The sequence below is a fragment of the Pipra filicauda genome, unplaced genomic scaffold (genome assembly GCF_003945595.2).
Source record: "Pipra filicauda isolate LSUMZ 115617 unplaced genomic scaffold, ASM394559v2 scaffold10_size6260569_pilon, whole genome shotgun sequence".
Taxonomy (NCBI): Eukaryota; Metazoa; Chordata; class Aves; order Passeriformes; family Pipridae; genus Pipra; species Pipra filicauda.
The window spans coordinates 2,548,048-2,564,050 of record NW_024103541.1 but is presented as its reverse complement, the minus strand read 5'-3'; the positions used below and the strand labels follow the sequence as shown (position 1 = coordinate 2,564,050).

Below are 16,003 nucleotides of genomic sequence, written 5' to 3'. Positions count from 1 at the left end.
CATTGCTCCTTATCCTGTCGCTGGGCACCACCGAGAAGAGCCTGGCAACCATCCTCTTGGCGCCCGCCTTTGAGACATTTATATGCATTAACGACATCCCTTCTCAGTCCTCTCCTCTCTAGACTAAACCATAAAAGTGATGAAAACCTACTAAATATTCCAAAAACAACCCGACCGTGACAACTAACGCTACTGATGCCCCTAAGGACACGGCAGACTTATTTCTCCCTGAAGCGGGGCATTTTGAGCGGTCCCTAGAAAGCGACCACACAGGTCGCTGATCCCCCGACGGGAATCATCACCCAGTGGGCTTCCCGGGAAGGCGGCCCCGCCGCGCCCAGCTCGGGGGCACCCGTTTCCTGCTGGACCCGTGTCCCGCGGACAACTGCCCTTCGCGGACCGCTGCCCTTCCCCGCGGACCGCTGCCCTTCCCCGCGGACCGCTGCCCTTCCCCGCGGACCGCTGCCCTTCCCGGCGGCTGCGCGGAGCGCCCCGGCACGGCGGGAAGTCCCGCCCCGCGGTGGCGCCGGGAGCGGGCGGAGCCGCGGGAGCCGCGACATGGCGGCGGCCGGGTGCGGCGGGAGCCGGGCGGACAACGGGTACGGCGGGCAGCAGGCGCGGCGCAGGAAGGGCCCCGGCGCGCTGGCCACGGGCTACCTCGTTATCTACAACGTGGTGATGACGGCGGGGTAAGGACCGTGCGGGGCCGCCCTCCCGGGGTGTCCCGGCTGGGGCCGCCGCTCGGGGCGCGGGGCTGAGCTCGGCCGGGCTGCGGCCGCGTGTGGGGCCGGCAGGGCAGGGCAGGTCCCCCGCGCCGCGGGGAGCGGGTCCAGGCAGGGGAATGGGGCCTCTCCAGCCGCCGTGCCCGCTCTCCTGCCCGTGCCGCCCTCCCCGGAGCCCGTGCGGCGGCACCGCCCGGGTGCGGACGCGTGGCTGTGCCCCGTGTGCCCCGTGCTGTCGGTGGTCCTGCCTCGCACTTTGGGTGACGCTGAAAACTACCACCGAACCCTCTCTCGCTGCTCCTGCTGCTAGAGGGAGGCTCCGTAGGCACACGCACAGCTGCCGTCCCGCTGTCCCGTCTCTCCCCATCCCACACGGACAATAATCCCGGCTGGCTGCCCGGGTGTCCCCCGGGCCTGCCCTGGAGCGGCCCCTGCCCAGCCTGTGCGAGGCCTCGGCAGCTCCTGGCCAGGTGTGACCCCGCTCAGCGCTGTCCGACCCCCTCCGCAGCTCGTCCTCTTTCTTATGCCCCTTCCTAAACCAGGTATGTGGAACAGCACAAGTGCGTGTTCTTTGGGAACTGCCCTGTTTTATAATTGACACCCTAATTTGCTCTGTGATAATATTCGCATCCAGGCGACCATAGATTGCTGTTCCCACATCACCACGTTTGTGGTGTGGACTCCAGCGCTTTTGAGTTGAGAGATGAACCTAAACACAGGGAATTTATCCACAGCAGTAGTTAAGAAGGCAAAGCTCTTGAGCCCTGTGAGATTTCCCCATGAACCCTTCAGCTGCTCCATAATTTGAGGTTGAAATCTGCTGCTTGCGACATGTGAGCTCCTTGGCCAGCTTGGTGCTCTGCCCTCCCCTGCCTGGCACAGCGGAGGCTGGGGCTGGTTGGGGCTTGTACAGGTGTGTTCTTGGGCACAAAAATAAAGACAGTGACAACTGGGGACTCTCAAGCTAAAGGAGACTACTGCTTTTTTTTTTTTTTTAAGTGGCAGTGGTGTCTTATTGGAATCCAGATAAAAATAAAGCCATCTTTTGAAAGATTAAGGATATTTGGGTGGGAGGAGAAAGGAGCCTTTAAAATGGATCCCAAACGAGCCTGTTTTCTGCTAGACAAATCCTAGCAAATGAGAAGTTAAGCAAACAGACTAGTCTCACTGTTTTGGGGAAAGGTTAGCATAGAATTAATATAGATACAATTTACTGTAATAAGGCAATTGGACATGATGATTCTTGTCTTTGCTGGTGGCAGCTGGCGCTGTTTCAGCTTACAAGGTAGGTACACTTGTGTGGAGCAAAGATAGCTGAGCTGGAAGAGCTCAGTTCTTGTGAGGTGTTTGTTACACCCATTACCCAATATCCATGTTTCTGTGAAGTGCTATTGCTAAGCAGGTTTATGGCTTCATATGATATTTACAGGGTATTTCACCCACAGGGGCATAATAATTACCCACCAGCTTGATTTAAGTGAATTCCTTCTTTCAGAAATACTTAATTACCTGAGTAGTACGACACAGTACAGGCGGTCAGTCAGTCTTTTCAGTTTCGTTGTGGTGACCCCGCACAATGTTAACAAGTTCACCTCTCTGAGCTCTTCTTAGGAGTAAAAGCATTTACCTGCTGATTTTGCTGCCCATGTACGTTTCACTTACGTTTATAAAAGATCTCAAAAATCCGAGAGAGAAGCTGAGGTATAAATAGAAAGTTTCTTTAGAGGTCATGAACTTTTTATAATGGCAGGTAAGCTCCTGAGCGTGGGAAATTTCTCTTTCTTAGAAGAAAAAATTCAAACAAATTCAGCTGTTAGAAACTCAGAAATAAATAGCACAAATCTGTACTTAGCTTCCTGTTGTCATGTAAATTCCTGATTTATACCAAACCTCCTAGAAAATGTCAATCTTGGGTGGGATGTGGCTTATGGTGCTTAAACATGAGCTGCTTTTTTCTGGGCATGTTTGTGATTAGGTGATTTCTGGAATTTGGGGAGCTACCGTAGGAGTTTGTATCTCTGCATTGTCTCTCACTGCCCTTCTTTTGGGGTAGGTCACTGGGAGCTCTTGACTGACAATTTGTCTTACAATGGATGAGGATTTTGTGCTTCCCCTGGACACTGCTGAAATTCCACAATATACAACGTTGAGCTTAGGAAAAAAGTTATTTTCTTCTTATTATGAAGTCTTTTAAAAAGATAGTTTTTTAGGAGTTGGTTGACAGAAGTTCAGTTGTTCAGATGAAAAGATTGACATACAGCTGGTGGCATAAATTAGTTACTGACCCTGTGTCAATCAGTGCTCACATTTAGTTTCTTAAACTGCACTGCCTTGGAAGGAGAATTGTGAAAACAAAACACCAAAAAATTGAAGGTGCCCAGATGATGAAGTGATGCTGTAAAAGCACAAGGGATTTTCATAAGTGGTTTTTTTTGTTTTACAAGAGGTGGCTTATAAACTGAAGCACACAACAACATTGTTGTGCAGTAAATAGGTACTAAAGGAAATGTTTTAAAACCATAGTTACCTAAGTTATTAGCTTTATTTAAAATGGATCAAGTAACAATTAAAAAATCTCGGCATAGTTAATATATTTACTTTGCATTTATTTTGCATTTGACTGAGCTTAAGAAAACACAAATGATTCCAAAAATAATAGATCTTATTTCTAATTTTATACTGTAGTGCATGTAGGATATGGTTTCCTAATAATACAATGGCTTTTACAGGAGCAAAACAGTAGAAAAAGTATGGATACCTGTGGATCCCTCAATGGAGCTGCATACACTTACCACCTGGTTCACATGTTTTGGGTGTTTTCTTTCAGAAAAGGGACCAGCATGGCACAACAGGGAATAACCAGTCTGGCAGGTGGTTCTCGGGTTTTTTTGCCCAAGGTTCAAACCATTAAGCTGCAGAAAGCTCTTCATTGCTTCTCTTGCATTCCGTCAGACTGTGTTCCCGCCCCAGTGTGGAGCCATGTAGTCATGCCTGACCTGGCATAGGAAGCTCGTTCTGGAGGCTCAGGTGCAGCATAGAAATTGTTTTCTAAAAACCGTGGTTGACTGAAATCACTGAATAGTGCTGGGCAGGGAGGGAGGGCATGCTGTTAGAGTTGAGTGTAAAAGTTGGATAAGCTGCTTTAAAAGGTGATAATGTTTCTTATATTTAGTCGAGTGCCATAACTAACTGGTACTTCTGTATGTAAGTAGCTGATGGTGGTATAAACAAGGAACTTTGGAAGGATTTCCGTCAACAAGATAGACAATAACGTAATAGCTTTTGAATTTGCAAGGGTTTGTGTTAATCAGTGGTGAGCAAATAGAGTTCAGGGTTATGAGTTTTGTTGTCCATGTCTTCAGTGAGTGGTTGAAGAGTCAAAGTGCACTTCTCCCCTTGCAGGTGCACTCACTGCATAGCTTTGCTGTATTCTCTTGCATAAATGATGCAGAACCTCAGTAAACTTTGCATAAGAAAATGCTTTTTTATAACTGTGAGAAAAATAAAGGGAGTTGCACTAAGGACAAGCATGAAGCTTTTCTGTCAAGTCTGAGCAACTGAAAGTAAGAAATTTGCGTGTATGCAGTATTCATTTTTCTTAATTTGGATTAATCAAAGAGTCTGATAATCTGGTCTGAAGTTTACAGGCACAGCAGCAGTAATTTAATGAAATGTAACTCCAATGGTAATTTAATAAAATATGACTCCACCTGGTGTATCAGGTAGCCTTCAGAGTCTAGGTCAGAGAAAGCTGGAAAAACTACTTTACAGCTTAGCTTCCATGACACACTGGTGCCTTTGCTCCCCTTTTAAACTCCTTGCCCAGTTTAATTTTCAGCTGATACTCCTTGCTTTCTCCTTCTGTTCCATTTTCTCCAGTCACAGAGGGTGAAGAACTATTTAGGAATCACAGAAGCAGAACAGAGGTACTAAAAGCTTCAGCACAAACTAGGCTCAGCTTTTAATTTTGTACGGATTAATACTTTGGTCTGTATTGAATGCTTTTTGAAGGACAGTAAAAAAGTACAGTCTTTCTGGAGTCAGTGACCTGGCAGGAGGGTCTGGGAGCCATCGACTTCACCAGGTGCTTGCAGGCACAATCAAGAACTGTTGTCTTGTGCAACTGGAGAAATTGCTCAATTCAGCCAAATTTGTCAACAAACACGAAAGATCAGGAAAAACAGAGAAACTTGACAGATAAGAACAGGACAGTGTCAGCCTGCTCTGATATCCTGTTTTAAAGAAGCAGCAGTCAGTGTTGCAGGGGAGAATCACTAATACTATAGCGCTTACTGGTTTATTCTACACTCAGGTCCAAATACAAAGTTAATCTGATTCATTCTTTGTAAGCAGCAGTTACTCAGCAAATGTTTGCCCTTTGGTTTCACAAGACAGCTTTAAGAGAAATAACTTGTCACTCTGAAAAAGGGAGGGTTTATTTCTCTTTTCCACTTGTCTTCCCCACTCCTGCTTTTCTTTGGTGCTCGTCTTCAAGAAGTTGAGGCAGAAATGAATTAGCTTTCTTTCAGTTCTGCTAACAGATGTTGTTACCAACACAAACTTGGATGCCAGAGTTACTTATTATTGAAAAATCTGAACATCACTGTGTGTTCCAAAGAATTACTACATCTGGGATAATATTTGTATATACTTTGCAATACCAAAGCTAATGGGCTACTTGTAAGACTAATATGCTGTAAATGAAGGGAATGGCTTCATCTTCCCTGTTACAAAACCAAAGCTGCAGGCTTTTTTTCTGAAGGGTAAGACTATTGCATAGTTAGGAGGCTTGCTGCATGTCTACACACACTTCCACTGAGGTAGATTGTTCTTAGCAGAGGCCCTTAGAGACTTACCATGAGGGGTGTGGAGGGAGGTGAAGTAGATGGTGGCATTAAAAGTAGCTGAGAGTAAGACAGCCAGGATCAGCTTGTGAAAAGTTGGGAAGCCGCTGCAAAGGATTTCCCAGTTTTTATTGACCAACCACTTCTCCCCGTGTTTGCCATTATAAATTGGAAACTAAAGTTAACTATAGATGCTAATTTCAAATGAAAAAGTGTGTGACCACACTTGACCACTCACTTCAGTTTTGTGACTTGCCATAGACTTCACTAAAGAATTTCTGAGGTTATGGGCAAACCCTGACTCTTCTGTGTGTGGTAATGAAAGGTGTTACACCATTGGCCAGGACAAAAAATTTTTAGGTTTGTTTAAGTTACCTGAGGAGAAAATCAGCAGGGTTAGCAGGTCCTATTGTTCAAGGTACAGTGGCAGTTATACACATAGTACTTACACAGGTCTAGATATATTTGTGGTTAAAAAGGAAAGCTGGGACAGGAATGGCTGTGCTGCTTTCAAGGCTTTAGCAGGTTCAATTTCCTTGTAGTTATTTATCTATAGCTATTCCTCATATACTATAATGCTACCAATTAAGCTGGATGACCTATCATAAAGTCTAGGGGTCTACTTTGAAATGAAACATTAAAATGAACACCTTCTAAATCTTGTTTATGCCATGCTGCTTTAAGTTACGGTGTGATAAGAGATCTTTGACCAGCTGTCAATGGTTTTCTGCTTAAACTGAACAGAATGTGATGCTAATCTGTCACAAATGCATTCCATAACTAAATTAAATAGAGCTCACTGAAAAATAAACCAAGACATTAAATATTGTTTATCATGTTGGCGCTGAAAGATGCTTAAAAAATGCATGTACATCCAAGTATTTAATGTTTTCAGTGTTGCAGAGGGTAGGCAAAAGTTAGTATACTTCAGGACAGTTATGCCTGTTGCTTTCTCAGATACTGAAAGAGGAATTGAGGATTTTTTTGTATTTATGCTCTGCTTAATGTCTCCTTATCTTAGACATTTTTTCTCTCTTTCAGATGGCTTGTTATTGCAGTTGGTCTCGTTCGGGCATACCTGGCTAAAGGCAGCTACCACAGCCTTTACTATTCAATAGAAAAGCCCCTGAAATTCTTCCAAACTGGAGCATTGCTTGAGGTAGGTGTAGTGCTCTTCCCTGGTGTTACTAATGTTTGCATGAATGTGTTGTTCAGTAGAAATAGGGCGGCCTGTGTTGGACAGTGCCTTCTAGGTATCTGTTTTTTTCATTAGCCTCTATAGAGTGATTTGAAAGTACACATAGGAAATACACCTCAGACAAATACTGAATTTTTCCTTTTAGCAAGTGGTGAGGGAACTTCTGTCTGCTGTTTAGCATGGGCAGCAGAGGTAAATATTAAGCTTAATCTTTGAAAAGCAAATATTGAATCTTAAGCTCTTGTAATACAACTAAATATGTGTCTAAATTGCTTAATTTGAAATATTAGTGATTTGAATTTTTCTTTTTGTTCTAGATTCTGCACTGTGCACTTGGTAAGTGCTTGCAAATTTTCAGTTTATTATTGTTATAGAAGACTGCAATTTTAGCAGTGTATTAGCACGAAAAATGTCATGGTCTGTGAATTGATAGATTTAATTCTTGCTTAACTCACTAGTTTTTCCTAGTGAGAAAACTAGCTTGAGCTCCTGTCTGGATGTTCACTAGCCACTATTTAAAGAGTAAGATGGCATTAAGGTTCCTAAAGCTGCAACTACTAACTTGCTGTTTTTCGTGTTTTTCGTATGTATTATACAAACAGTCCACATACTGAAGGGTCTGTTAGATTGTGGGTTCATATTGAATTCCTGTGGGGTTTTTTTAATAACCAAGTGAGGTGGTTGGGAGAACTTAAACTTGTATACAGGAATGTGTCAGCAGAGGGCAGTCTGGTTCTGTAGTTGATGAAGTAGTTCTGAACCTCCTGAATAATCGGTTGCTCTGAAAACGCTGTCTTAAAGGGCGGTTTGTAGGCTGTGCACAAATCATCCCAGGAAATGAATGATCATATATGCCCCTCAAATTAATGGAAAGGCTTCTCAGAGTAAGCTATACGTATCATCTACTTGCCTGTGCTGCCAAGGCAGTCCTTACAATGCTGTTTAATTTTACGAAATCTCAGTTACTGGTTTTTACAAGAATAAACCATGCTTTAAAAAAAAAATTCAGAAATTAATATTAAAATGTGCCGGTTTTGAAGTCTTATTTAACAAGTGGTAAGAAGGGCAAGTTAAGTCTTGGAACACTGGGAAAAAAGCCTTGCAGATAAAATGCTGGTTTTACTGTCCTAAATCAGTAATGCTGCGCTATTTTCTTCAGCTAAACTTGTATGCAGACACCAATGTTTACTAGTACTAAATCTAAGAGTGTAAAAAATTTAATTAGATTATCTTTTCCTCATACTTGTGTCCATACAAATCAATAAATAGCAGGAGAAAGTCCTGTGTTTCACCTTCCAGGCTGATGCAGAACAGCAAGCAAGATGATTATACCAGCCGGTCTGTGAACAAAACTAATAATTCTGGCTCAGTTGATTTGAGATGTGGATCCATTTAGCCCATGTTATCCTCAGTAGCACAATTTAATATTAGTGAAGAGAGCCATTAGGGGAAGGTTGCAACATTTTATACCATTATTAGTCTATCTATTTGCTTTCCCTAACGAAATTTTTTTACAAAATACTTATTTTCTTATAACTGGCCATGGATTTTTTTTTTCTGTTAATGGAAACACTTGTCAGCTAAATAAGGAGAGGAACTTTTGCACAGCTGGATGCACTGCTGATGTTTGCTGTAGTCCTACTGACTCTGGCAAAAGTTTCTATGCAAGGAGAAACAGGCAATTTGCAGATTCCTTTGCCCCAACTAAACTAATTGCTCTAACTAGAGCTGTAATTCTCAGTCAGTAGAGGAGCTTATCTGTGACAGATGGCTGTGTGTATCAGCATAACTTTTCTCTCTAAATCTTTTCAGCAGAATCTGAAATGTTAGCATCTGTGAGGCAAGTCCTTCAAAATATGAAGATTGATAGGGGAATATCTGTCTAGCGTGGTTGAGAACAGAACTTTGACATGTGGCAAAGATTTAAAAAATTAAGGAGAGCTCACATGGAAAGGAGGGAACACATAGCCCAGAGACCAAGAGGAGGGACCCATCATCATGGCTGGGCTTTGTGAACGAAGATCCGGGAAGGGCTCTACCCACGTTTGTTACAAGCGCGTTGGTGGCTAAAAAGGCCAATACGAGACAGACATAACTGATTGCAAAAGGCACAGCAGAAAGACTCCTTAGGTGGTATATTCTGCAAGACACAATTCTTTCTGCGTTGTCTTTTCTCCTCAAGAGTGATCCTGCGTGCTTTCTCAAAAGAAGCAGCTGCATTATAGATGGTGTGTCTCCAGACCTCCCGATTTGAGGCCAGAGTAGACCAGTTATGATGATCAATATGGCCAAGGCTGAGATGTTGTTTCAGGGAGTCCTTGTATCTTCTCTTTGGGGCTCCTCTCTTGCGGCAACTGGTGGCAAGTTCACCATAAAGCAGGATCTTATGGAGGCGGTGGTCCTTCATCCTGGAGACGTGCCCTGCCCAGCGCAGCTGTGTTCTCAGTAACATGGCCTCTATACTTGTGACTGCTGCTTGTTCTAGAACAGACATATTAGTCACAAAATCTGACCAGTGCATGTTTAGGATTGTACGGAGGCAGCGTTGATGGAAGCGTTCTAAGAGACGCAGGTGGTGGCGGTAGATGACCCATGATTCAGATCCGTATAAGAGAGTAGACAGCACAATGGCTCTGTAAACACTGATCTTTGTACTTTTCTTCAGGTGTTTATTTCGCCAAACTCTTTTATGAAGCTTTCCGAAGGCACTGTATGCCTTTGCTAACCTCTTGTCTATCTCCCCGTCAATCTTACCATCCGAGGAGATGAGGCTGCCGAGGTAATTAAACTGCTGGACTGATTTGAGCTCTGATTGGCCAATGGTGATATGGGGATGAAGGAAGACTTCCTGAGATGCAGGTTGACAGAGAACTTCTGTCTTCTTTAAGCTGACTTCCAGCCCAAAGAGCTCAGCAGCGTCTGCAAAGCAGGATGTTAAATGCTGCAGAGCTGCTTCTGTGTGGGCAACAAGGGCGGCGTCATCAGCATAAAGCAGCTCCCGGACAAGATGGTTTAAGGTCTTAGGGTGGGCCTTCAGTTACCTTAGGTTAAATAGGCTTCCATCAGTACAGTATCGGATGTAGATACCGTCCTGATCCTCGAGGTCTGCCGTGGCCCTTTGGAGCATCGTGCTGAAAAAGATTGTGAATAGGGTTGGTGCAAGAACGCAGCCTTGTTTCACACCATCAGTTATTAGAAAGGGCTCAGAAAGTGCATTGCCATATCTGACTTGGCCGTACTGATCCTCATGGAGTGAGATGATCATTTTAAGGAACTTGGGGGGACAACCTAAACGTTCCAAAATCTGCCATAGACCTTTCCTGCTCACAATATCAAAAGCCTTGGTGAGGTCGACAAAGGTTACATAGAGACCTTTGTTCTGTTCCCTACACTTCTCTTGCAGTTGTCTGAGGACAAATACCATGTCTGTGGTACTCCTGTTGGCTCTGAAACCACACTGGCTTTCAGGTAGGATTCCTTCTGCTCTAGTGGGTATTAGTCTGTTCAAATTATTCTTGCCAGGATTTTGCCAGCAATGGAGAGCAGAGTAATACCACGGTAGTTTGAGCAGTCTGATTTAACTCCTTTCTTCTTATACAAAGTGATGATGGCTGCATCACGAAGGTCTGATGGTAGTTCACCGAGTTCCCAACAGTGCACCACAAACTTGTGAAATTTAGCATGGAGTGCTTGGCCCCCATGTTTCCAGATTTCAGGTGGAATTCCATCAACCCCAGTTGCCTTGCCGATTTTCACCTGCTGTATGGCCTTGAGGGTTTCTCCTACAGTGGGGGCAATATCCAATTCATTCTTCACCGGTTGCTGTGTGATGTACTGAATTGCTGAGTCTTGGTGAGTACAGGCCCATCCTGCAGAATCACTGCAGACCCAGCCTTTCTCCCATAGCATTGTTCACCAGTGACTCTCTGGTAAGCCAAAGTCAACACTGGTTCACTGGTTTTGCTTTAGCCTGCTCAATTCAAGAGACTTGGGACCTGTAAGCTGTGCACACATCCTGTTCTCAACTGGGAACCCACTGGGCCAGAGGAAGCACTTGTCAGGAGCTGGAGGATTTCCTGCTGGAGATGGGAGGCTTAGTCCAGGATCTGGAAGAGGTCTGGGCGGGGCTTACTTGCTTCCTGGTTACAGACCTGAGCCCTCTGTCAAGCACTGTTCTAGCATGTGAAGTGTTGTACAAGTGATGACAGATGTTTTTAAAAATAACAGGCTTCAGATTGACTGTCAGGTACCTGTTGAGTGCAGTGAGTAAATAATTAGAGGCAAATAAAGTTTACATGAATTGTAGCTGGTGAGTCACTTACTTTGACCTCCTGTTTTTGGCATAGATTGGCATTGTCTTGGCTATAATGAAAACCTTGTTTGTCTAACTTAAGATAATCTTGGATGGTTCCTACACAGTCATTTTGGCTTATTTATAGATTCCTTTGCAGGAACATAGGCTGTCTTGTTTAGGAGGGGATGATCTCAATTGTATAAAAGAAAAGGTGTGTTACTCTCATAGGAAAGAGCCTTTAATAAGTACAGATTGTGATGTTTTTTAGCACCCCTTTAGTGTTGTCTGAGAACGGACACCAATTCTGCCCTGAGGTTTTACAACATTTATTAGATTATGAACAATATGTGATAAAACTGGAGAGAACTATGTTTGTGGGATTTTCCTTTCTTTGTACTCTGAAAGAAGCCTAACATGCCAAAAATTTCAAATAACTGGACTTTGGTTTAGCTCTGTTTTATTTCCCCACCCCTACCTCTCACCCTGGTAGTCAGGACTATTTCCTAATTGCAAAATATCTTTCAGGCATTGTTCCCTCTTCTGTTGTTCTGACTGCTTTCCAAGTGATGTCAAGGGTTTTCCTGACGTGGGCAGTAACACATAGTGTAAAAGAGGTAAGTCAAGCTACCAAATGGATAGAAAAACTGTTGATCCATTCTGAAAAGCAAGTGTTGATCACTGTCTTATTTTCTTTAAAATGTCTTCTGTTTGTATCCCAACATTTGAAATTGTTTATGTGAATTTCTGTGGATCAAAAGAAATAAAAATAGACCTGAAGTCATCTTTTCTTGACAGTCAAAGAGAGTGAGGTCTGATTCTCTCACTGTAAGACATCTAGCTCCTGAATAGATTTTCCAGTCCTTACTGGAAGTTAGAGGTTTCAATGTGTAATACAGAGCCCAGAATTTGGGACAACATTTTAGTATTGATCTCATTAGCGCCATAACTAATAGCAACATCTCCTCTCTGCCCCCTTCCTGCATACACAATTCACTTTCTGTTCCAAGGCTTCTGAAGCTCCCCCTCAGCTGTTTGTCCACAACAGTGCCTCGATGCTCTCCCTTATCACTCTCCAGGATAATCTTTCCTCTGTCCCTCATTCAATTTTCTTACATTCAAGTGTAGGTGGGTTTTGGGGCCTGTGTGTTTTTCCTCGTTGCTCATCACATGGTAGTGCTGTACTTTATACAGATCTCTGTAGAATCTTGCAGTAGATTCCATGTTTTTTTTAAATTATTCCTGGCAGCTATTTTAAAATCTAAACATGCTCTAATTGGTACCAGGTTATGCTGACTGACTCTTTCATGTCATCTGAAACCTTGTAGTAGCCCAAATATGCTGCATCTGTGCTGGAGTTTCTTCTTGTTAAAGAAAGAAATTATCCTTGATGCCAGTGTCAGCATGGGTGCCTGAAATAAGTGACAGTCATCTCGTGCCATTATATTTATAAGATCATTTGTGACTTGACATAGAGAATGTTTAAGGAGCTTCTCTCACTACCAAGTCTTCAGGGAAGCTGCTTTCTCTTCCTTACTCCAAACCTGTTACCAGAGCATCCATCCACATGTAGAGTAATGTAAGTCACTGTAGTTCCTATTAATTAACTGCCTTTTCTGATATTATGATGTTTGTTCACATGAAATCTTAGTTTCATGCTATAAAGCAGAGGAATGTTATTTTTCTCAATAAACTTAAAATCTTATAAATATTTTACTTCTGCTGGATTTCCCTTTTGGTGCAAATTGATGTACTTTGGTCTCTGTCAATTCACTGAAATAAATTCTAGATTTTGAACAAAAAAACCCCATAATTCCAAAACATTAGATTTAAGATACATGTGTAAAATACTTTTAAAGAAATGTACTTGTAGTTTTTCTTGTTACCTGTATGATGTTGGGATATCTGGTGCTTCATAAAAAAACATTAAAATTTTTTTACGAATTGTCTCCTGCTTTTGAAGTAACCCAAATATTGAAGCTTAGATTGCATGGATTAGAAGTATTCCACATGTTGTCTGTCATCAAAGAAAAGCCTGTAATATGATTGTGGGTAAGGTTTTTTTGAAACTTATGCCCACATTCTCACCGGAGAAAACCGGCAAAATGGGAGAAAACGGGAGCAATGAGTTTAGCCTAACATTTGACTTTTATCAAGGGTTCTTTCAACAATGTTAAATGCAGATTTTTTTTCCTCACACTTGTGTCATCTTTTGGTTAAACTCTCGCAATAGACTGTATTATGTGTTACTTTTTTTTAATGTTTTAGAAAGTGGGCATAAGAATGGTAAGGATGAGGAATCCTGTGATGAGTTTTTGACCTGTGACTTAGAGCAAATAAATAAGAGGCTGTATTCTGACCCTTCCCCTTCCCCCAGCCAGGGAGCATGCAGTCTCACCTGGGGAGATGTATTGCAAGTGTCACAAGTGTTCTACTCTTTCTAAAGGGCTGTCTGCACAAGTGAGCTCCATGGTGAAGTCCAGGATTAAATTCTCACACAGCTTTATGGAACTTGTAAGCTATGCAGTTGCATGATGAGGTTCTTGTAAAATAAAATGCAGTTTTCCTCTTTAACTCTTTGAGTGAGATTTGTTCAGTATCTTGCTTTTCCAGACTGTTTTCATATATAATGTAGTTAAAAGAAGAAACGTGTATTGCATCCCTCCTCTCTGTCAGGATACACTTCTAGATATGTGATGTGATTTGAAGCATGCTTCTTGCCACTAACATGTTTGTGCTTTTTGTTGACTTCAGTGCTGATGTGTTGTTAAACTCAATATGAAATTATTTATAATAAATGTTAAAGCATGGCAAATGTTAAAGCACTGCACACTTCCTTGGGTAGCAATGAGATTCCCCTTAACTCCACCATAATTCCACCTTAACTCCCGTTGTTGGTGTAGTGGAGGAGGGCCTGGCACATCATACAGTACTTGTTATCATTTTGTCATTACACCAGAAAGGATTCAGTTCAGTGAATTTTACTGTTTCCCCTACAAAGGAGGGAAGAGCATGAGCAGCCTGGCATGAAGGGCTGGGAGGGTGTAGGCATAGAAGAACAGAAAGTGCCCTTCAGTTCAAAAGATGTCTTTCTGAATTTGTGTGAACAGTGAGATCATCTGGTGACATCATGGCAGACCTTTGTAGAGTTCCATTCTGATGGATAATTCTGTACCCAGTTCTGATGGGTAATTAAAAACTGGTGTCAGCAGGGATTTACTGCTTATCCCATTGAGTTCAGTTACAGATAAGTTGCAGATAAAAATAGTGCATATTTAGAGGAACCTTTCTAGAACACACAGTCTACAGATGCTGTGGAGATGACATGTACAGCATATAGAGGTGGTAATTAAGACTTTAGTATCTACAGTTGTGAATTGATATCTTCAATCTGCAAAGCATACTTACTTAAAGAGGGAAGAACATCTTAATTCATGGTATTTAAGATTAACTTCTAGTAAAGGGAGTCCACGCTGGAAAATTCAGAACTCTTGCTGAGTGCAGTCAAAAAGCCTGATTCATCACTGCTTTTCATCTATGTAAAATCTTTTTTTTCTTTTTTTTTTTTAATTTTTTATTTTTTAATTACTGCACCAGAGAACCAGCATTTTGGGCGGAGATATGCTGTTCCAACAGTTTTCACGATTACAGTTGCATAGTGCTGCTGGTTTTACTCTTCTGGACTGGATTGCTCAATTATGTGTTGAGCTGAAATTTTCTGCAAATTTGTCAAACTGTTACTCTTAACATGGAGAAATTTCCCTTTCTGTGCATAAGGAAACATTAAAAACCTCTCAGGCTTTATTTTGTCAACTCCCAGTTCTCATCTTTGCATCTTAAAAGGCTGTGGTTTGTTTTATATTTTAACCAACGTTTTCTGCTATTCACAGTATTGAAGATAAGCTAAAGTATATTCAGGACCCTACTTGATTTTGGCTTGAAATACATGCCGAAAAATTATGCCTGTTGTATGATTGACCCCTATTAAGGCAGTTGGACAAATAAGGTATAAATCAAGTGTAAAATGTGTTTGGAGTTGTGTCTAATGCTTCCTTGAAAGACTGGCATGAAAAAAGTAGAGGAAGAAGAACTGAGTTCTGAGGGCAGCATTGGGCTCAGTGGTTTATTAAAGGTCTACTGTGTCTTTGCTGTACTATCCCCCTTATCTTCAACCTGGAAGAGGAATGATGCAGATGCAGCATTAGCAGTGCCTAAATTAATAAGACTGTTTTGTAAATCAGTTCCCAGGGGTTTGATAATGTGTATCTCAGACATCTTTATTTGAGCTACTGAAAAATCGTCAGTGCTCGAAGAGATGTTCTCATAGCAACAGACTTGTGACAGATATGAGTGTGTAAAACCCATACTTTTTAATGATAACCACCCATTTCCAGTATTCTTTCTTCCTTAAATAGGGACACAAGCTATAAAGCACAATCACTAATGCTTTAAGTGACCTTAACAGGGTTGTGTGTGTGTTTCATAACGATGCAAACTGTTTTAATAACTTAAAGTATGTGGGGAAGACTAGACCTGTGAAGGCAGTGTTACAGAAGTCCTGTGATAGACCTGGATTATAACTGCCAGATTTTCTACTTCCACCTGTATCATTCACTGTTAGGTTCTTGTCCTTGCTCATGTCCTTGGATGCTACTTCAAGCTAAAAATTTTTGTTTCTTGACTTAACTGATTCCCATAGCTAGGGAAAGAAAGAAGTGGAGTTTCTAAGTACAGGTTGAAGTCCATGACACACATTTAGATGAACTCACTGAGCTGCTACTCCCAGTTTGACCAGAAGATGCAGCTGTGGAGTGCTTGTGAAGCACGTTGCTCCTTTGGAACAGCATCATCTATGAAGTGTTGTTAGCTTTTCCCTGTTAAGAACTAAGTCTTGCTTATGAAGCAGACTTCAAATAGGATTAGGATTCTGTAGCAATGTAAAAATAGA

At 42.3% G+C, this 16,003-nt stretch overlaps 1 protein-coding gene across 1 annotated transcript in view; it reads left to right on the top strand.

Annotated features, from left to right (window-relative positions):
• Positions 1–450: 450 nt before the first annotated feature.
• Positions 451–16,003, top strand: part of HACD2 (3-hydroxyacyl-CoA dehydratase 2) — a 25,904-nt gene continuing 10,351 nt past the window's right edge. Inside the window, exons 1-4 of the mRNA XM_027714932.2 lie at positions 451–689; positions 6,608–6,725; positions 7,082–7,100; positions 11,584–11,672. Coding sequence (XP_027570733.1) covers positions 559–689; positions 6,608–6,725; positions 7,082–7,100; positions 11,584–11,672 — 357 coding nt within the window. The 5' untranslated portion in view covers positions 451–558. The remainder of the gene's footprint in view (positions 690–6,607; positions 6,726–7,081; positions 7,101–11,583; positions 11,673–16,003) is intronic.